The sequence below is a fragment of the Phoxinus phoxinus genome (assembly GCF_949152265.1).
Source record: "Phoxinus phoxinus genome assembly, chromosome: 20".
Lineage (NCBI taxonomy): Eukaryota > Metazoa > Chordata > Actinopteri > Cypriniformes > Leuciscidae > Phoxinus > Phoxinus phoxinus.
In genome coordinates this window covers 27,508,833-27,532,055 of record NC_136895.1, presented here as the reverse complement: position 1 = coordinate 27,532,055, position 23,223 = coordinate 27,508,833, and the positions used below count along the sequence as shown (strand labels likewise).

At 40.4% G+C, this 23,223-nt stretch overlaps 1 protein-coding gene and 1 long non-coding RNA gene across 2 annotated transcripts; one reads left to right on the top strand and one right to left on the bottom strand.

Moving 5' to 3' along the window:
• Positions 1–3,782: 3,782 nt before the first annotated feature.
• Positions 3,783–15,545, bottom strand: LOC306987974 (uncharacterized protein). Its single transcript, XM_079592649.1, has 2 exons — positions 15,330–15,545; positions 3,783–6,478 (listed from the first exon to the last, which is right to left on the bottom strand). Exons 1-2 carry the CDS (start codon positions 15,466–15,468, stop codon positions 3,990–3,992), a joined length of 2,628 nt encoding a protein of 875 aa, XP_079448775.1. The 5' UTR covers positions 15,469–15,545; the 3' UTR covers positions 3,783–3,989.
• A 3,243-nt stretch (positions 15,546–18,788) lies between these two features.
• On the top strand, positions 18,789–22,591 carry LOC306988016. Its single transcript, XR_013795304.1, has 3 exons — positions 18,789–19,024; positions 19,268–19,606; positions 21,670–22,591. It is a non-coding gene; the product is annotated as an uncharacterized lncRNA (long non-coding RNA).
• The last annotated feature ends 632 nt before the right edge of the window (positions 22,592–23,223 follow it).

Sequence of the window (23,223 nt, the reverse complement as noted above, 5' to 3'; positions counted from 1 at the left end):
TCAAAGACTTGAGACGAGACTTGGACTCTAGCTCAAAGACTTGAGACGAGACTTGGACTCTAGCTCAAAGACTTGAGACGAGACTTGGACTCTAGCTCAAAGACTTGAGACGAGACTTGGACTCTACCTCAAAGACTTGAGACTTGACTTGGACTCTACCTCAAAGACTTGAGACTTGACTTGGACTCTACCTCAAAGACTTGAGACTTGACTTGGACTCTACCTCAAAGACTTGAGACTTGACTTGGACTCTACCTCAAAGACTTGAGACTTGACTTGGACTCTACCTCAAAGACTTGACTTGGACTCTAGCTCAAAGACTTGAGACTTGACTTGGACTCTACCTCAAAGACTTGAGACTTGACTTGGACTCTACCTCAGAGACTTGACTTGGACTCTAGCTCAAAGACTTGAGACGAGACTTGGACTCTAGCTCAAAGACTTGAGACGAGACTTGGACTCTAGCTCAAAGACTTGAGACGAGACTTGGACTCTAGCTCAAAGACTTGAGACTTGACTTGGACTCTAGCTCAAAGACTTGAGACTTGACTTGGACTCTAGCTCAAAGACTTGAGACTTGACTTGGACTCTACCTCAAAGACTTGAGACTTGACTTGGACTCTACCTCAAAGACTTGAGACTTGACTTGGACTCTACCTCAAAGACTTGACTTGGACTCTAGCTCAAAGACTTGAGACTTGACTTGGACTCTACCTCAAAGACTTGAGACTTGACTTGGACTCTACCTCAGAGACTTGACTTGGACTCTAGCTCAAAGACTTGAGACGAGACTTGGACTCTAGCTCAAAGACTTGAGACGAGACTTGGACTCTAGCTCAAAGACTTGAGACGAGACTTGGACTCTAGCTCAAAGACTTGAGACTTGACTTGGACTCTAGCTCAAAGACTTGAGACGAGACTTGGACTCTAGCTCAAAGACTTGAGACGAGACTTGGACTCTAGCTCAAAGACTTGAGACGAGACTTGGACTCTAGCTCAAAGACTTGAGACGAGACTTGGACTCTAGCTCAAAGACTTGAGACGAGACTTGGACTCTAGCTCAAAGACTTGAGACGAGACTTGGACTCTAGCTCAAAGACTTGAGACGAGACTTGGACTCTAGCTCAAAGACTTGAGACGAGACTTGGACTCTAGCTCAAAGACTTGAGACTTGGACTCTAGCTCAAAGACTTGAGACTTGGACTCTAGCTCAAAGACTTGAGACTTGGACTCTAGCTCAAAGACTTGAGACTTGGACTCTAGCTCAAAGACTTGAGACTTGGACTCTAGCTCAAAGACTTGAGACTTGGACTCTAGCTCAAAGACTTGAGACTTGGACTCTAGCTCAAAGACTTGAGACTTGGACTCTAGCTCAAAGACTTGAGACTTGGACTCTAGCTCAAAGACTTGAGACTTGGACTCTAGCTCAAAGACTTGAGACTTGGACTCTAGCTCAAAGACTTGAGACTTGGACTCTAGCTCAAAGACTTGAGACTTGGACTCTAGCTCAAAGACTTGAGACTTGGACTCTAGCTCAAAGACTTGAGACTTGGACTCTAGCTCAAAGACTTGAGACTTGGACTCTAGCTCAAAGACTTGAGACTTGGACTCTAGCTCAAAGACTTGAGACTTGGACTCTAGCTCAAAGACTTGAGACTTGGACTCTAGCTCAAAGACTTGAGACTTGGACTCTAGCTCAAAGACTTGAGACTTGGACTCTAGCTCAAAGACTTGAGACTTGGACTCTAGCTCAAAGACTTGAGACTTGGACTCTAGCTCAAAGACTTGAGACTTGGACTCTAGCTCAAAGACTTGAGACTTGGACTCTAGCTCAAAGACTTGAGACTTGGACTCTAGCTCAAAGACTTGAGACTTGGACTCTAGCTCAAAGACTTGAGACTTGGACTCTAGCTCAAAGACTTGAGACTTGGACTCTAGCTCAAAGACTTGAGACTTGGACTCTAGCTCAAAGACTTGAGACTTGGACTCTAGCTCAAAGACTTGAGACTTGGACTCTAGCTCAAAGACTTGAGACTTGGACTCTAGCTCAAAGACTTGAGACTTGGACTCTAGCTCAAAGACTTGAGACTTGGACTCTAGCTCAAAGACTTGAGACTTGGACTCTAGCTCAAAGACTTGAGACTTGGACTCTAGCTCAAAGACTTGAGACTTGGACTCTAGCTCAAAGACTTGAGACTTGGACTCTAGCTCAAAGACTTGAGACTTGTTACAGCAAAAGTATTATGTTACTGTAATGCATTACTTTTGTAATGCCTTACTCCCAACACTGCATATTACTTTGATCCTTATAGCTATGCAGTGTTCTAAGCAGCTTGGATGGGTCGCTGTACGTGATGCAACACTTATTTGAGACTTGGACTCTAGCTCAACGACTTGAGACTTGGACTCTACCTCAAAGACTTGAGACTTGGACTCTACCTCAAAGACTTGAGACTTGACTTGGACTCTACCTCAAAGACTTGAGACTTGACTTGGACTCTATCTCAAAGACTTGAGACTTGACTTGGACTCTACCTCAAAGACTTGAGACTTGACTTGGACTCTACCTCAAAGACTTGAGACTTGACTTGGACTCTACCTCAAAGACTTGAGACTTGACTTGGACTCTACCTCAAAGACTTGACTTGGACTCTAGCTCAAAGACTTGAGACTTGACTTGGACTCTACCTCAAAGACTTGAGACTTGACTTGGACTCTACCTCAGAGACTTGACTTGGACTCTAGCTCAAAGACTTGAGACTTGACTTGGACTCTACCTCAAAGACTTGAGACTTGACTTGGACTCTACCTCAAAGACTTGAGACTTGACTTGGACTCTACCTCAAAGACTTGAGACTTGACTTGGACTCTAGCTCAAAGACTTGAGACTTGACTTGGACTCTACCTCAAAGACTTGACTTGGACTCTACCTCAAAGACTTGAGACTTGACTTGGACTCTACCTCAAAGACTTGAGACTTGACTTGGACTCTACCTCAGAGACTTGACTTGGACTCTAGCTCAAAGACTTGAGACTTGACTTGGACTCTACCTCAAAGACTTGAGACTTGACTTGGACTCTACCTCAAAGACTTGAGACTTGACTTGGACTCTACCTCAAAGACTTGAGACTTGACTTGGACTCTACCTCAAAGACTTGAGACTTGACTTGGACTCTACCTCAAAGACTTGAGACTTGACTTGGACTCTAGCTCAAAGACTTGAGACTTGACTTGGACTCTACCTCAAAGACTTGAGACTTGACTTGGACTCTAGCTCAAAGACTTGACTTGGACTCTAGCTCAAAGACTTGAGACTTGACTTGGACTCTACCTCAAAGACTTGAGACTTGACTTGGACTCTACCTCAGAGACTTGTGAGCATCTCTGATAACTAATCGGTAACACTTTACAATAAAGTTCCCTTTATTACATAAATTACATAAAAAGTACAGCTTGCTTACTCAAGTGTAAACTTTTAAAACCACTTGTTTTTTTTGCCGAAAAAGCACGACTACTTTTTTTTCCACACAGTGCTATGAGGAATCGTTAAAGAATCAGATCGATAATCAGAATCGTCAGTGGCATCGATATTGATAAAATCTTATCAATTCCCATCCCTAGCGTTCACACCAAACGCAAATAGATTGTATGGCGTGAGTGATTTCAATGCGTTATTCCTGCGGCGCGAATGAGGTGTTTAGTACGGTGGACGCGACTTCGCCTTGTTCGCGCGAAACATGAGAAAATTCATGCGTCATTCGCGTCAAAGAACACATTTAGTCATTTAGCAGACGCTTTTATCCAAAGCGACTTTTATTCAAAGCGACCTGTAGCTGAGGACTACAGCAAGCGAGTCATCGTGAAGAGGCAAAAACAACGCAAGAAGTGCTCAAAATACAAAGTTCAGGCATTGCTCAGAGTAGCATAAGCCAGACAAGGGAGGAATAAAAGGAAAGGGAAAGGATTTTTTATTTTTTATGTTAAGTGCTCATGGAAGAGATGAGCGATTCTTCACACAGTGGTGTCTTTTCTGATGAAATTTTAAACCATTCAACAATGAAAATCCCTTTCCACACAAACACACGTAAGGCTTCTCCTTTGAATGAATGTGCAGGTGGTTCTTCAGGAAATATGCTACACTAAATTTTTTACCACAGTGATTACAATTAATTGTTTTTTCTCCAGAATGAGAAAGCAGATGTACTCTAAATGAAGATGCAAATCTGAAACTCTTCCCACACTGATCACATGTGTGCGGCTTCTCGCCAGTGTGGATTTTCATGTGTTTATTAAGGGTTCCTTTAAATGCGAAACTCTTCCCACATTGATCACATGTGTGAGGCTTCTCTCCAGTGTGGATTTTCATGTAAAACTTAAGGTATTCTTGTGAAAAACTCTTCCCAGACTGATCACATGTTTGCAGCTTCTCTCCGGTGTGGATTTTCATGTGTTTATTAAGGGTTCCTTTAAATGCGAAACTCTTCCCACATTGATCACATGTGTGAGGCTTCTCTCCAGTGTGGATTTTCATGTGAAACTTAAGGTATTCTTGTGAAAAACTCTTCCCACACTGATCACATGTTTGCAGCTTCTCTCCGGTGTGGATTTTCATGTGTTTATTAAGGGTTCCTTTAAATGCGAAACTCTTCCCACATTGATCACATGTGTGAGGCTTCTCTCCAGTGTGGATTTTCATGTGAAACTTAAGGTATTCTTGTGAAAAACTCTTCCCACACTGATCACATGTTTGCAGCTTCTCTCCGGTGTGGATTTTCATGTGTTTATTAAGGGTTCCTTTCAATGCAAAACTCTTCCCACATTGATCACATGTGTGAGGCTTCTCTCCAGTGTGGATTTTCATGTGAAACTTAAGGTATTCTTGTGAAAAACTCTTCCCACACTGATCACATGTTTGCAGCTTCTCTCCGGTGTGGATTTTCATGTGATTATTAAGGGTTCCTTTTAATGCGAAACTCTTCCCACACTGATCACATGAGTGCGGCTTCTCTCCGGTGTGGATTTTCATGTGATCTTTAAGGTATCCTCCTTTTGAGAAACTCTTCCCACACTGATCACATGTGTGCGGCTTCTCTCCGGTGTGGATTTTCATGTGATTATTAAGGGTTCCTTTTAACGCGAAACTCCTCCCACACTGGTCACATGTGTGCGGCTTCTCACCGGTGTGGATTTTCATGTGATCTTCAAGGTGTCCTCCTTTTAAGAAACTCTTCCCACACTGATCACATGTGAGCAGCTTCTCTCCGGTGTGGATTTTCATGTGATTATTAAGGGTTCCTTTTAATGTGAAACTCTTCCCACAGTGGTCACATGTGTGCGGCTTCTCACCGGTGTGGATTTTCATGTGATCTTTAAGGTATCCTCCTTTTGAGAAACTCTTCCCACACTGATCACATGTGTGCGGCTTCTCTCCGGTGTGGATTTTCATGTGATTATTAAGGGTTCCTTTTAACGCGAAACTCCTCCCACACTGGTCACATGTGTGCGGCTTCTCACCGGTGTGGATTTTCATGTGATCTTCAAGGTGTCCTCCTTTTAAGAAACTCTTCCCACACTGATCACATGTGTGCAGCTTCTCTCCGGTGTGGATTTTCATGTGATTATTAAGGGTTCCTTTTAATGTGAAACTCTTCCCACACTGGTCACATGTGTGCAGCTTCTCACCGGTGTGGATTTTCATGTGATCTTTAAGGTATCCTCCTTTCGAGAAACTCTTCCCACACTGATCACATGTGTGCGGCTTCTCTCCGGTGTGGATTTTCATGTGATTATTAAGGGTTCGTTTTAATGTGAAACTCTTCCCACACTGGTCACATGTGTGCGGCTTCTCACCGGTGTGGATTTTCATGTGATCTTCAAGGTGTCCTCCTTTTAAGAAACTCTTCCCACACTGATCACATGTGTGCAGCTTCTCTCCGGTGTGGATTTTCATGTGATTATTAAGGGTTCCTTTAACTGTGAAACTCTTCCCACACTGGTCACATGTGTGCGGCTTCTCTCCGGTGTGGATTTTCATGTGATCTTTAAGGTGTCCTCCTTTTAAGAAACTCTTCCCACACTGGTCACATGTGTGCGGCTTCTCTCCGGTGTGGATTTTCATGTGATCTTTAAGGTGTCCTCCTTTTAAGAAACTCTTCCCACACTGGTCACATGTGTGCGGCTTCTCTCCGGTGTGGATTTTCATGTGATCTTTAAGGGCTCCTTTTTGTGAGAAACTCTTCCCGCACTGAACACATGCGTGCAGCTTCTCTTCTCCATGAACTGTCATGTGATCTTTAAGACTTTGTTTGTATGGGAAGCTTTTTCCACACTGAGAGCAAGTGAAATTTTTGATGGCTCTTCTCGGTACAAGTTTACTTCCAGCCTGTGAGCAACTCAAAGGTTTTTCTTCAGTTTTGACACGATGTTCCTCCTCCGCTTCATCCAGTTCTTCACTCTCCTTAATCTCTACCGTCAGGTCTAAAATGAAAGTTAAAAGTTAAAATTTTCAGTAAATCATCAAATATATACATACAGCCATTGTTGTCAAAATAACTGTCAACAAAAGTGAGTACACCCTAAGTGGTAAAAGCAGTACGTCATTTAACCATGCAAAGCCACATGTCCTATTCATGATGTTCATGTTTTTGTCTGCTTGACAGGACCATACAAATTTGTGTATCTTATATTAGAGCTGTTCAAAAGGCTCCTCTGTTACTTGACCAATCGCACTCTTCAACGTCATCACCGATCACGTGGCAAGGAGGAAAAGCAGATGCAATGAACGTGAGCCTTTCCGAGATGACTCCACTTTGTCGCATGTTTGTTGGCAGCATCTGAATATTACTGATATAATATAGTGTGCGGGAATAGAAAGTAAGTGTATTTTGTTAGTTTTTTCCTCAGAATTATGCAGATCGTTCCTGCCGCGATTCGGATGTATCTAACGCCATTGCGCCATAGGAATGTTTTATTGCCATTATTTAAATAATACTGCCGTTCTGTTATCCTTTTTTTCATTTCCATAATAGCTACTGCAAGTAATACCCACAATTTACAGTAGAATATGACAATGTGTTAGATTATTGTGATTTATGAGTACATGCTATCATTGGTTTGAATGTGTTCAGTCACCATAAATGTGCTAAGGGAGCCATCTTGTGGGCTTATTGTTTTCCTAGTACTGGTATTAACAGCTCAAATGTATGGTTATTCATATTTGTAAAGAGCATTGCCTTATAATCCTATCACTTATAAATGATGTACATTATGTAAATCACTCATTTAAGTGTATATCTGTATTTTGTTCCAGAACCACACCTGTTATATTCGAAATAATCATCAGTAAACTCTTTCAAAGAGATTTGGAGTCTGCAGAGTGAATTCATTACAATTGATGTCATTACACAGTTCTGACCGACTGTCTGCAGGGATTCGAAACAACCCGAATTAGTGTAAACTTAAAACTCAGCTACAAGAGCAGTTAAAATTTGGTGCTTTGAGTACAATTCTCTCATACTGACCACTGGATGTTTAACATGGCACCTCATGGCAAATGGCTCTCTAAGGATTTGAGAATTAGAATTGTTGCTCTCCACAAAGATGGCCTAGACCATAATAAGATTGACAACACCCTGAAACTGAGTTACAGTACAATGGCCAGGGTCATACAGTGGTTTTCCCAGACAGGTTCCACTTGGAACAGGCCTCGCAAGGGTCAATCAAAGAAGTTGAGTCCTTGTGCTGTGCGTCAGATGCAGAAGCTGGCTTCAAAAAACAGACGCATGAGTGCTGCCAGCATTGCTTTAAAGGTTGTAAAAGCGGAAGATCAGCTTGTCAGTGCGCAGACCATACGCCGCACACTGCAACAAGTCGGTTTGCATGGCCGTCGTCCCAGAAGGAAGCTTCTTCTGAAGCTGGCGCACAAGAAATCCCGCAAACAGTTTGCTGAAGACAACCTGTCCAAGAGCATGAAATACTGGAACCATGTCCTGTGGTCTGATGAGACTAAGATTAACTTGTTTGGCTCAGATGGTGTCCAGCATGTGTGGCGACGCCCTGGTGAGGAGTACCAAGAAAATTGTGTCTTGCCTACAGTCAAGCATGGTGGTGGTAGCATCATGGTATGGGGCTGCATGAGTGCTGCTGTTACTGGATTCCAACATGTACTGTGACTTTCTGAAGCAGAACATGATGCCCTCCCTTCAGAAAAGTTCTGCCAGGAAGACTCAAATGTTACGTCGCTCATTACTTTCTGGTCTATCTATTACTTGGAGTATAAAAGATTGTTACTAACACATTTGAGTTTGCAGATGATGATGCAAACATTCACCTCCATCCTCCCCACCACCACCAGGATGGTCCCTGTCCATACCTCCCTGGGGGTTGGCTGTGCCCCTGCCTTCATTTTTCTGCAGGATATGCAGAGTCTGCTACCCTCCGAATGTGAATTACGGATGGGGCCCGCGCCAAAGAACATCACCATCCAATATTTTCTTTTAATTTTCTGATCTATTAATTAGTAAACGTCATTGTGATATCATCTTGATTTCCGAGTCTTTCTAGTAGAACTGGGCCGAACGGCATGATAATGACCCCAAACACACCGCCAAGATGACAAGTGCCTTGCTGAGGAAGGTGAAGGTGATGGAGTTGCCAAGTAGGTCTCCAGACCTTAACCCTATTGAGCACTGTAATGGAATTTTTCTGTGTTCAGTGATTCCTAATGATGGCCTCATCTGTTTTCTCACTTGCAGTGAGAAGGGGCCTTTGTGTGATAATTTACTATGGTTTGGAGTAAGTGGAGGTAAGGAAAAGCAGGTGGTCAAGGGGTCATCTTGAGTGCATTTGTACTTTATAGCCTAAAAGGTTAAGGGGGCATTTACCTCTCAGGGCCAGTGGAGGAATAGAAAAGACAAACTGGGATCTCTCCTTTAGGGGAGGGAAGAAATAAGGCCTTGGGGGGAATAAGATATAAAATAGACAGGCACTGTTTCTCTTTATCTCTCCTCACTGACTCACACGTGTATTGGTGACGAAGATCTCTCTTGCAAGAGAATAAATACTTTCATAAACTTTAATTTGGACTCAAGAGTGTCTCTTACTCAGTGATGATGTTTGTTTGAAATAATTTGACACAACAGCACCTGTGGGGCTCCTCAAGCAGAAGGCGGAGAAGCGCCATGTGACTAACATCCAGCAGCTCTGTGATGTCACTATGGAGGAGTGGAAGAGGATCCCAGCAACAACACCTTGGACAGTTTTGACATGTTCACTTAGGGTGTACTCACTTTTGTTGCCAGCTATTTTGACAATACTTTAACTATGAAAAGAACCATCAGCTTATAATTTTCAGAGCCCTTCTTTAAATTTATAAAACGGGTAGTTCCGGTCCTTGATTCTGATTGGTTGAGTCACGTTCAAAGCCGTTGTAAATGACTCAACAAACATACAGCTGTGACCGCATTACATTAATATAACTACTAATTAGCGCAACTGCTGTTTATGATTCTTTGTTGCTGCCGGTTGCTTGGCAACCTCTTTGGAACTACATTGATTGGCGGAGGAATAAATGTGTTCTAAAGATAATTATTTTTGTTGCTGGTGTTTATTTTATGAATAAAATAAATATTTTTATTCACTTAGATCACTTAGATCACTTATTCACTTAGAGCACTTAGATCTGCTGGGCAACTGCTTTTGGTTTCTCCCAATGCAAGATTAAAGAGCAGAGGTGACCGTGCCTTTGCAGTGATGGCCCCGAAACTCTGGAATAATTTACCTTTGTACATTAGGCAGGCACCTTCACTTGCAGTTTTTAAATCACATTTAAAAACATATTTGTATGGTACTGCATATAACACAGTATGAGAGTTACTTGTTACTTGTCGTTTTTTGCTTTGTTGTTTTTTCTGTATGTACAGCACCTTGGTGAACACCTGCTGTTGTAAAAAGGTGCTCTATAAATAAACTTTGATTTGATTTTGATTTGATTTGATTTTATATGGAGTAACCGTTTTCTAATAGCAATAAGCCCCTTGAAGCCGTGTTTTACAGTGGATTTAGATAAGGGGGTTTTAGGCACTCCGCTCCGCGTCGTAGCTAACAACGCCCCTTAGCTGTTCTAAATTTACTGTAAATCACGGCTTCGCAGGGTTTATTGCTTTAATACACTTCGCATGGCCTTTGTCGTGAACGTATTTCGTGAAGTTCCATGGGATCAAAGGATTTTGATTGTTTTATGGGTTTCAAACGATTTATTCGGTTTTGAATGAAGAAATGGTAATGAACTTGCATGGATTGTTTTTACTCTGTTCTGATTGAAAGTTTTCTCTCTCTCTATGAGCACATGGCTGGAGTGCAGATTGTGGTCTGCCGGAGAGGCCACGCAGAGCAACCAGAAGAAGGGAGGAAGTCAGAAGAGTCTATGGTTGGAGTTGCGATTGCGACTACTTCTGACTTGAATGAAGAAATTGTGCCAAACTACCGATGTTGTCTTTGATTCTGTTGTGGTTCAGAGAGTCCTCGCTCTCTTGAATGAGCACATGGCTGGTTGTAAGTCAAGGCCTGCTACCCTAGGGCCTGGAGAGGCCATGCAAGACAGCAGCCCAAAGATACAGAAAAGGCCAAGAGGGGGAAGAGTTGGCTCGACCAATAAGAAAGGTGCAATTTCCAAGAAGAAATATAGTATCGTGCTCCAGTGTATTCTATCAGTAGCAGTTTTGGCTCCTCCGTCTCAAGATACTGTACAATGCGACGTACATTCAAACATATGTTAAGGCAAAGGTAAAGTTACATCACAGGCCACTGCAGTTCACTAAAGTTCATTATTTGCATGTGCTTTAAAGCCTTGCTGGTTAAACATTTAATTTGTGTGTTGATGTGCTGTTCTAACATGTGCTTTTCTGAGCGGGTACACCCAAAGCTCACAGGCACTAAAAGCCTGTCAAACAGTGCCTGGATACCGGACTAAGTTATCTTTCTTATTAGAGAGTCTTATTGGGCTAATACTGTCAAGTACACACAATACTGTCAAGTTTAATGTCTAAAATGAAAGCAAACATTTGAAAGAAAATAGATGCGTACCAGTCTTAAAGTGACAGTACCCTATAGTAAACATGCTGCCGCTTGTCCTTTTAAAGGGATAGTTTACCCAACATATGAAAATTCTGTAATTATTTACTAACTCTAAAGTTGTTCCAAACCTGTATTTATTTCTCGTGCTGAACACAAAAATTAGATATTTTAAATAATGTGGCTAGGAAAAGAGTTGCTGGTCCCCATTGATTTTCATATTAGGAAAAATATAGCTACCATGGAAGTCAGTGGGGAACAGAAAGTTTTGTTACCCACATTCTTCAAAATAACTTCTATTTTCATTTGATGAAAGAAATGTATTCAGGTTTAAAACAACTTGAGAAAGTATATAATGACAATTAATCTCTTCAACGTTAATAAAATAACAAAAAACAAAGAGAAAATCACTCACTGCTCTTGACCGAGAACTTTAATAGTAGCTTTAAACGCCTTTGTGCTCCGACATCCCGTATGCGGTATATCGCATATTTTTGTGCGATAACTTCGCGACATACAACTTTTAACAATTTTAATACACAATTAACACAGCAGGTACAATCATAGTCTTTGTCAGACACTCACCAACCAAATATGAAGGAAGTCACCTATAAAGCCTCCTGTTAGTAACATTACAAAAAAAATTTTTTTTTAGTTCACTGTAGAGGGTCCATACAATCTAATTCTGTGAAATATTTAGTCCATAACACATTTATATATCAATAAACATCCACGGAATGTAGTAGTAACATTTCAAGTTAGCCGACAGAACTATCACATCGTCAACGCATTCTGTTGGTCTAGAAGATTATTTTCACAGTAAACATTATGGACTTTATGCCAAAATGGCCAGACACCTGAACCTTTGTTTGACAGCTAATTTGAGCCAATCGGTTCATGCAAGAGGGTTGACCATGCAGCATTAGCCAGCCAGCTTGCAGTATGGGGAATGGTCCCGCCTTGTCTTTGAGGGACAGTAGAAAGATCCAGTTGCATCAGAGTTTGCAAATGACTGGCTTATCTGATAGCCAATGCAGTTTTAGTGGGACGAATCGACTGATCGGCCACAGAAGTTTTATGGTGACCCGTGCATCATGCATGGCCAATGTGACTCTTGGAGATATGTTTTTGGATGGGGAGACATCACTCTCGACAAGTAAGTGTTTTACTATATTATATAGCCTAACATATTTTACTTTGTATACTGAGGTATGTGTTTGTGTTTTGAGATTTTCCTGCAAACTTCTGTTGTGTTTTTGCTTGTTTATGCACGCATGCATTTGGTGTTACTGCCCTTTCAGAAAGGACGCGGAATGCGTAGCGCTGGCCGCTGGGTTCAGCGTAGTCCTTCAGATACAAAGCGATTTGCTGGCCAAAGCAAAGTAGGTGGATTTTTCAAAACTTTTAGCGGGAATTCTGTACGTCTAGTTATTTAGATTTTTGTTCATTCTTTTGGTCAGCAGCAAACTATGTATCTGTCCCATTCAAAACACACCTGACATGCCACACCTGAATGGAGGTCTCCATGACACAGCTTTTCTCACAATGTTCCAGTTCGACCCCAAATTGTACATCATACAGCTCAGGAAATTCCGACACACACAGTACTAGCTGTTCATCCATTTTGATTTCCGCACTTGTTTGGATGCCCCGTTTCTATTGGCCGCGCAGGTAATCGTCCCAGAGCGCAGCGGCAAAAGTTGAACTATTTTGAACTTTGACCGCGGCGTGCGCTACACTTTAGTCGACGTAAAACGTCCTCGCGCTGCACAAGCCATTGAAATAAATGGGTTTCATAGCACAACACAGAGCATTCCGCATCCTGTCTGAAAGGCGCTTTACACGCTCATGCACTGTTGTGTGTGTGTGTGTGTGTCCGTCCGTCCGTCCACTGGTTTATGTTTGTGTTTTCATGCACTGGTTTATATTAGGGATGGCGAAAACTAAAATATTTCTTGACCGACCACCGAGCCTCATTAGCCGGTTGAAACCGGTCAACCGATTAGTTTGAAATAGTTTAAAATATAGTACGCTATTTAAAATACTAGCCATTTCGAGCCGTGCCTGCAATTTCACTCACACACACACACTGCTCCTCTCACACACACACACACACACACACACACACGGCGCCGCCCTTCCACTCACGTCACTTTTAAATCCCCTACAGCGTGAAACATGAGTCCTGCAAACGCGGCGCAGAGGATCTTGTATGTAATCGGAGGACAAACGCCTCCTTAGTTTCGAAATGGTTTGGGTACAAGGTGATCGCGTTGAAAATAAAGGCGTTTGTCTAGTGTCAGCAGCTCATTTGAAACATTGCCGCGGCTTATTTAAGAAAATGACAGCTCCGAAGAGACGCCGCTTTAGTTTGAGGTAGTGCTAACAATAATAAAGAAAGATGATCATCATCACCTTATCTGTTACCACTGAAATGTAGATGTAGTGTATTTTCATATTTAAGCACTGTATCACACAACTTACATCGGTGTCATTCTTTGTGGTGAAATGGTCCCACACACTACTTTTCTTTGCACGCTTCATCCTGTCGTCTGCCCTGGCTCTAACCTCGAGTGTGTTAGCCTGTAGCCTTTACTTTTCGCAAACCTTGTGAGCGAGTGAACCCAAACGCTGTGACCTCGCGCCACATGTTTTTATTGGCGAGTTATGAAAAATTGAGTGTGAGGGATTTGTTCACTTCACACAAAAAGATCTTGGAATGAGACGGCTAACTCTAGTAGCGTATAGTCCACTGTATATAATAGGCTAATTTAGAGATCACTTTATTTTTTTTTAACCGACTACCGACAACTTTGATCGGTTAACATTGATACGGTCAACCATCGGTCAAAGGGTCATCAGTTAACATCCCTAGTTTTATATATATTATATATGTGTGTGTGTGTGTGTCCATGTTCATGCACTTGTTTGTTTGTGTGTGTGTTTTCATGCACTGGTTAATATGCATGTTTGTGCTCACGGACTGGTGTATGTTTGGCTGTTCGTGTGCGTGCATTTCTGTTTACATGTGTGTAAGCATGTATTATTTGTAAATAGTTTGATATTTCAACATATATAGTGTATAATAGCTCACCTCCATGAAAAGGACAGGTGAGTGTGATGGTGGTGGATGAACAGCGGCTCGCTGGCGGCAGTGGGCCTCGTCCCCGTTATAGGCCCAGGCAGGCGACACAGAACTTGTTAGTCGGGCGGGTCAAAAAAATGAATGACTGAGGCATTTATATAGCGCTTACATATGAACTATTGTACACCCAAAGCGCTTTACAATCATGTCGGGGTCTCTCCTCAACCACCACCAGTGTGTAGCATCCACTTGAATGATGCGCCGGTAGCCACAGTACAACAGCGCCAGTGCGCTCACCACACACCCCAGCATATGTGGAGAGGAGAGAGAGTGATAGAGCCAATTCAGTAGATGGGGATTATTATTACACCCCTACTCTTGACGAGAAGTGCCATGGGATTTTTAATGTCCACAGAGAGGTTTAACGTCTCATCCGAAGGACAAAAAATCTGTTATTTATACTACCCTGATGTTGTTCAAAGCATGTATGCATAATTTTTTTAACGTCTCATTGTTTTGTTTAGGGATTTTTCTCTCACACACAAAAATCTTTAGAGTTCTGCAGAAGAAATTCATCCAGATTTTTTAAGTTAAGGGTGAGTAAATTATAAGGCTGCACAATATATCGAAATTATCGCTATATCGCAATATGCATATCGCACCGGCTTGCAATAACTGGGGTCTAGCTTTAATAGGAATCAGTAGCTGTATATTTAATTCATACAATGAAAACTAAGCAGTGTTTTATTTTTCCATTTGATTATTAAGTTTCTGTTGTTAAATAAAGCTAATGTAGGCCTACCTGAAACCCTAAACCCCATGGTTTACACGGATGTTAAAATATTTCTGTAACTGTTCACTTTCAGAAGGATATTTTCTTGCCACAAAAAGAATGTGAAACACGTATGTAGGTTATATTTTTTTTTATATTTGAAAGATAATTTAATTTATTTAACACACTTTAAGCATTATAGTATCGCAGATCGAAGATCGCATTATTTAATGTATCGCATATCGCATTTTTCTTCAATATCGCGCAGCCCTAGTAAATTATGTCAGAATTTATACCTGTATGATGAATGGATATGTTGACTGCATAACCATTAAAGAACTGCTAAAGTTTTATAACTTTAATGTTTCACAGCATCATTAATAAAGAATCCAAACTCCTACCTATCTGTTCCTTTTCCTCCGTATCTTCAAGCTTCACAACAATGTCGCGTTCTTGATCAGGACGACTCCTGTTCTCACTGTAATCTTCAGTAAACTGCATTATTACAGGTTTCTGTTCTTCCTGCTGGTCTAAATGCATCTCTTCACTTATAAATAGTGATCGTTAAAAAAAAACTATTTTTGTTTGGAAACAGCGCGCGTCTCCTCTTCTTCTGTGTTTTTGCCGGTTTGTGAAACATATTTAAAGTGTGCGTCTGCGCCACCCACTGGTCTGGAGAGTGAAGAGCACAATTAGCTTAATGAAGACAGAGAAAATGAGAAAACAGTATTGTGTGTGTGCTCTGTGGTCACTAACTTTTAAATTAGACAGTTAAACACGTTCAACTAAATGTTTCTTATTTCTTTCATTTTTCTCTCTCCTCCTTTCTTTCTCTTAGGAGTCAGTGTGTTTCTTTGTGGTTCATGAACACATTTTTTTCTGTGTTCAAATGTTATGAATTATTATTTTATAAAATATACACTATCTTAAATCTACCCCCAGAGTCATCATTGTGTGAGGTATGAATTAATTAAAAACTCTTTTTTTTTTAAATACAGTAGCCTACAATTGTCTTTTACAACTTTTTACATTATAGTCATACATAACATAATCTATTTAAACTCTATACAATAGCATGCTCTCCATCTGCTCATCTTCAACAGTCCAGAAACAGCATTATGGATAAAACACTGAACATCAGATCCGATGAGACCTTCAACAAACAGCTGAACACACACCTCTTCCACTAATATATCAAACAAGACACTTATTATAATAAGCATGAGAAATGATCAATGTTAATCTATTACAGGTTTATAAGCTGCAGCTATAATGTAAGGAACGATTAATAAGTAAAGTTACAGCTCAACAGTTGTGTTTTTGCTAATTCAATGGGAATAAGGTTACAGAATTCAGATAATCCGGTTGGGATTCTCTCAGATCACGTGATGTTTCTCCGTCTGTAATGAAACAATAAATTAATTATAATTATAATTATTAATCAGAAAATAATTTTCTTAATTAGTCGTTATTCTTTGTTTAATGTCTGAATAAATGACTAACCACATCACACACATACATCTGTATCTACTGTACATGGCTGAGGATCTCCGGTTTTCTACAAAGACATAAGCTACAGTAAATTACCTCATCCTTGGACCACGGACGCTTTTTCACTACGTCTCCTTTAAAAGATAAACACGTACACTAAACATTAATTTGCATAATAAAGACAATATTTTCCTCTCATTATAATATCTAATATGTGATACTTGCCTCTCCCAGAGCTCCTGTGGCGATAGTAAATGATCACAGCAGCAGTTACAGCCACACTGTAAAAAACTATTATTGGTTTAACCTAAAAAAGTAAGTTACCTGGTTGCCTTAAATTTGAGTTTATTGAAATTAAAGGAGAACTCCGGTCAATTTTAACATAAAGCTCATTTTTTTGTAAATTTGGAGTGCTGTCAATACAGAGAACAACGACAAATATCGGTGTTGCCTACACTGTGTTATCCTCTTTTTAAAATTTGCACCCTGTTGACTTCAATGGGGCAAGTTTTAAACCTGCTTTTATCCTCTTAACATCCTTGATATGTAATTACAAGTGCCCAGCCATGTGAGTGATTCCTTCAGAGTGAACACGAGTGAATCTGACTGCAGTAGATGTGAAAGATATGAATAAAAATTATGTTATATCAGTCAGCGCACATACCTGTATTTACATCCTGTTTTCGGTCGAAGTCCAAAGTAGTCGATTGTCGAGTTCACGCGTGTGATCATAGGTAACTAAACCTATGCGCGTGAACTCGACAATCGACTACTTCACAGCAGACTTTTCCCTCCACAGATGCACGTCTGTAAATTAGGGAATGAACTTGCGCTCGGGGGGGCGGTTCAGTGAAAAGAGGAGCGTGTTCCGGTGCAAACGTTCCCTGGTGATATTTTACAGTTTCAGAAAACAATTCCGCCGCTGACCAGGAAAAACCCAGTCTAAAGACGCGTTATTCAGATGCTATTTTAAGGCCGCGTGCTTGGCCATTATGTAGCGTGTGAACAGCGCACATACACTTTGATTCTCTAATCTACACAGGCACAGCAGTTTTCATTTTTGCAAATCAAACATTATTACAAGGAAAAATATGAACACACGAGGGAAATCATTGTTGTGTCCGTGAAGATGTGAAAAAAACAGACATAAATCTAGCTTACACATTTACCCAAACTATTATACGCCTGTTTAACCGAAGCTAATTTGTGTGGGTTTCTCCCATCATCCCCAATGTCACTTCTCTGTGTTTTACGGTCCTGACGAGAACGTCGGTCTCCTCGGCTGTGAATCGCTTCTGGCGTGCGCCGGCAAATCCGCCGTTATAATAGCGATCCGCCGTGAAACAAGCGCGCCGGCTCTTAAAGGGAATGTGAGAGGACGCTCTGATTGGTTTATTTCACGTTACGCCCAAACCACACCTATGAATAATGAACATTTTAGATTTGCGTCGGGCGCGCAAGAGTCATTTATCCCGCCGGTATAATAGCAACAGCGCCCGGGATCCGCCCACAAAGTTACTTACGTTTCGCGTTTGAAACTTGCGTTTCAAATCGTTAAAATAGGGCCCTCTGTGTGACATCGGGTCCTAATGAACGAATAGTGTCGGCCCAGATCCGGCCCACATCTGGTACGTGTGGAGTCCATGTGTACCAGATGTGGGCCAGATCCTGGCCGACACTGTGTTGCTGTCAGTTATTCAAAATACGTGTTTTCAATGTATTCTTAGTTTAAAAAACTAAAGACACTTATTTAGATGGTTGTTATAGAACAATCCCAGATCACACTGTCAGTGTTTGGGCATATTCACACATGATTTATACACAAATACTTTTCTTTTTCTTTTTAGATGAGAACAATACATCACTGTTGTTTAAGCAAATGAGCATTAAGCTGTGTCATCAGTAACCTAGTCTTCACAGTCGTCGTCTCAGTAGAGGCTATTTCAAGATGCAAGTTAACATAACATGAGTCAAACCCACACTTGGACACATCTCTAATCAGTTAATCACTCACAAAACCGCATTGTTTTTGGGATATGCAAAAACATAAAATGGAAAAAGAACAACTTTTGCAGTTCGTATCTTCCGATAAAGCCTCCATGGATATATTTCTGTTCAGAGTTTGACCACTGACTTTAATTGAACTGTTTGCCAAACATGCTTCGATGATTCAGTGGTTGATGTCACTGTTAGACTGTGATGTTCATTAATAGCAGGACAGGATGTTCATAAAAGCAGAACAGGAAGAAGGCCTTCCCATACAAAAGACATACAGAAATGGTCACTCTCCTGCACAAGATGTTTGTCCATCCCACAGATTAAAATAACATTTCTGAAGAAACGAACCACAGCAGGTTTCAGTTTTTCTCAGAAGCTGAACTCATAGAATAAGAGTCAGAAGAACATTTATAACATGCGTTCAGTGGAAGTGTGTGTGTGTGTGTGTGTGTGTGTGTAAACTAGGAGGGTCAAACTCTGTCGTGGGAGGATTCACACATCAGACGAAGAGCTTGAGTGTTTTCAGTGGATGATCTTCTCACTGAAAAACTGAAGAAAATGGTTGAAATGCGTGTTTTGTTCTGTTCGTGTTGGTGGCATATGATCTGTAAGTTATGAAACATTTTTATGGCTTAATATCAGTAATAAGCTGGGATGGTTTTTTTATTTGCAGTTCTTCACGGATGAATCAAATTAAACTTATTGTGACGTGAGATCTGAATAATTGAAATTACTATGAATTTGCATTTCTCTTCACTTTTTGTATCAGTTCACACGTAAACTTTACAAAACTGACGTCAGGCTTTATAACCCAACACAGACTCAATCTGTTCTCGTTCGTGTTCTTCAGGTGTGTTTGCTGTCGAAACCAACAAAATACAGTCAGTGTCAGTGATGGAGGGAGAATCTGTGCTTCTACACACTGATGTCACTGAAATACACACACACGACGACATACTGTGGAAGTTTGGAGCTGAAGAGTCTCTGATCGCTAAAATAAACAGAGATTCGGGAATATTCTCGACATATGATGATGTTCCTGACGGGAGATTCAGAGACAGACTGAAGCTGGACAATCAAACTGGATCTCTGACCATCACACACACCACAACTGAACATACTGGACTCTATGAAGTAAAGATAATCGCATCTGAACTGTCATCAAAAACATTCAATGTTTCTGTCAATGGTGAGTACAGCTCATTTCTACGTTCTTCTCCACTGCGCAATGTGACGTCTTTTCAATGTCATTATTGGACGTCTAATTTCGGACCACTGAAGGGGTTGTTTTGTAACGCCAGGCAACGTCATTTTACAACCCTTTTCCATGTAAGGGCTATTTATAGTCCAAATGTGGTCTTTTCAACATCAAATTTAGACTAATTTTAATACATTTTCTATAACTGTATAGTCCCATGTTTCAAGAGGATGGAGGACATGTTTTCTGTACCATGTATTTACATTTATGCATTTGGCAGACGCTTTTATACAAAGTGACTTGCATTGGATTACACATTTACATTCTTATCAGCTCTTGCTTTCCCTGGGAATCGAACCCATGATCTTGGCGTTGCAAGCGCCAACGCTCTACTGTACTAAACTGTATTAATTTTCCTGTTTGGCTCAACAGCAATAGTTTCAACAGGAGATGCATTACACCTTTGTATGCGTCCCCAGTTTGAGTTATCACCTGGGGTTTTTGGGAAATGATCTGGAAAAGTATGCCACCTTCTGAAATGGGACTAGCTCATTTTCCAAAACCTCCATTTGGTTGTAATCCGTTATTTTGCAATGCTTGAACACGCCGAATCGCACCAAATGTCTGGCGTGTTGCCTCGGCCAATCAGAGTGGCGTTTACTGGTTGGGTCATGATGATGTGCTGCCTCAGCCAATCAGAGTGGCGTTTACTGGTTGGGTCATGATGATGTGCTGCCTCAGTCAATCAGAGTGGTGTTTACTGGTTGGGTTATGATGATGTGCTGAAGCCCCCCCGGGCGGAGACCGGCGGAGAAGCTCGCAGGCAATCGGGGGGACGTGGATGCATAAAGTCTGATAAAGTGAAGGGAGAAGCCCATAGAGAGTGATAAAGTTGCTCCCGCTGCTAGCTCATGGACAGCTAATGCTCACGCTCTCCGTCTCTGCGAGATTTGGAAGGGAATGATTCAGATTTCTCTCGGCACAGCGACTAGAAGACTGACAGCTGTCAGACAGGCTCACGTCACATCTAAGTCGTCAAGCTCAGTTTGAGTCTGCGCAGTTCGCCTGGCGATCAGGAAGTGAGTGCTTCAAATGGGCTTCACTTTTCTCCGTTAAAATCTATGGGGTCCCTTTGTTCATCTTATATACTGTCTATGGCTGCCTCAGCCAATCAGAGTGGCGTTGACTGGTTTTTGACTCTTTGGTTGAAACCCAAAGCCCCTGATAGAGAGCTGTCCTCGGCTGTCCTTGACTTTTCTGCTGCTGTTGGTTCTTTTTAATTTAGGAATAAAGTGGATTGGCCTACTGAATAAATAAATAGGCATATATACATGATAAATCGTGTTTGTTTATAAATAATCTGTATTCATATCATGTTGATAACAACAATGTTGATATTTGTAAATAAAGAAATATTACATATTAATCATGTTTTCCTGCACCTGTCATAGACGACCAAAACTTTTCCCAGTTCAAAGGTCAAATGTTGAACATCAATATGACGTCCAAGTTGGGTCATGATTGGACGTCCAAATAGTGGACCTAGTTTGGATGTTGAATAGATACAGAATTGGTCAAGGACAGACGGACCCAATATAGACATGATTTGCACGTCTATCCGATGCCCAATGTTTAGTGGGTCACATTTATTGACAGTAAAAAGTCTCTATTAATACATTTAGCTGAGGCAGAATCTGTTGTAGAGCTAGTTTATGATTGGCCGCTAGATTTACATAATTGCTGAACATGCAGACACTTTTATTTTTTTAGTCCAAATTGTGTTTTATTATGTCAATCACGTTACTGTAGTTGAGTAGATTTTTTTTATTACTTTGTAGACTACTTTTACATGAGTACATTGTAAGTATCTGTACTTTTACTGCGTTAATTTCCCGCATTTGTGGTCGTATAATGCTTGTTTAAATGTTATTTTTATCCATCAACGTCATGGATTTTATTTTCGACATATTGACAGAATGTGTACTTTTACTTTCCGAACAAAGCCAGCTTGTTGAAAACCACAATCCTATTTTATCATTGCTTTTCTCTCTCAGAAGTCCGTGTTCACTGCTGTGGTGGTTCTACTGAAGCTGTGATCCGATTGGTCCTCTCTGCTCTGGTGGGCGTGGCTACTGTCGCTGTTCTGCTTTATGACATCAGATCCAGAAGATCAAGAAACTGATTGTGACATATCTCTAAGTTTTAATCAGTACTGATGCAAATGGAATGATCAAGTTTATAAAAAAAAAAAATTTTATATATTTTTTTTGTATGGAAAACTAAATCACTGTTTGATGAAAGTATACAATGCACTTTTTATATGATATTCAAATATCATTTGCTTCAAATTGAACTTTATTTAATCGTATTATTCTCAGTATATACTCTTGTTTATGGTTTATATATTTTATTTAAGATATATTTAGATATAGTCTGATCTGAGTAGTGGCAGAGTAAATATTATAGTGTAATCTGTGATGACCTCTAGCGGTGAGTTTGAGGAACTGTAGATTCATCATTATACACTGATGATGTTTGACCATATGTATTGACTGTCATATTATGTATTATGTATATATATAAATAGTTCAAAACTAATTAAAAAAAATGAGAAACAGCTGTAAGAGTATATTAATGATATAAAACAAGACTAGCACAATCTTTTCACTGAAAAATTGCTTAAATAATGATCATCAATGAAATAGTTAGTTGTAGTTGTATACTTTATTGTCCTTTTTCAGGAAATTTGTCTTGGACTCAAAGCTGCATTTATACACAAATACATACAACATATACACACACAAACCAATAAAAAGCTAAAATCTATATGAGCATTACCAGACTACATTTAACATATTAATAGATACAGGAATAAATGACTTTTTGTAATGGTTGCTCTTACATAATGGGACTCTATACCGTCTTCCTGATGGTAGCATCTGATACATTGAAAATAAAACATGGCTTGAATCTCTCACTATTGTCTGTGCATTTTTAAAAATCAGCGATTCGTAAATTGATTGAAGTGATGAGTACTCCCTTACACCCATAACTTTCATCGCAATTTTCACAGTAGTTTATTTAAAATGTTGCATTTATCCACATTCTGTTATTAAAAGCAACAGTAAAAATGATATTCTTACAATACATTAATGCAAATAAAGAGCAAAAGTGACATTTCAGATTCTGATGAGTTAATCCAAATAAACAGTTCTGCCTGAAGCACAATACAAACTGTGTTTTGAAGTTTTTATACACTTCGCACATTGTATTATGCAAATACAGTAGATTGATAACAAGTCAAGTAAAAACTGACAGTACAAGATGTGTAGTGCAAATCTTCTTCACATTTGTGCATTAATACATTTGTAAATGAGCTGATGTTGACTGAGAACTCGTGTTTATCTTAAAGGTTTAAGTTGTCACAGTGCAAATATAGTGTTAAATGCTGGTTTGAGTGTTTCCATCTTCCTAAATATCACAAAGCATTTGTTCTATGGATGTATCAAGATAATAAGTAGGTTATTGTTGAAGTGAATAATAATGAAGTAACTACAGTGAATAAGCGCCGCCTGTGTTTCCATCATAATGAGTCTCTATCAGAATCT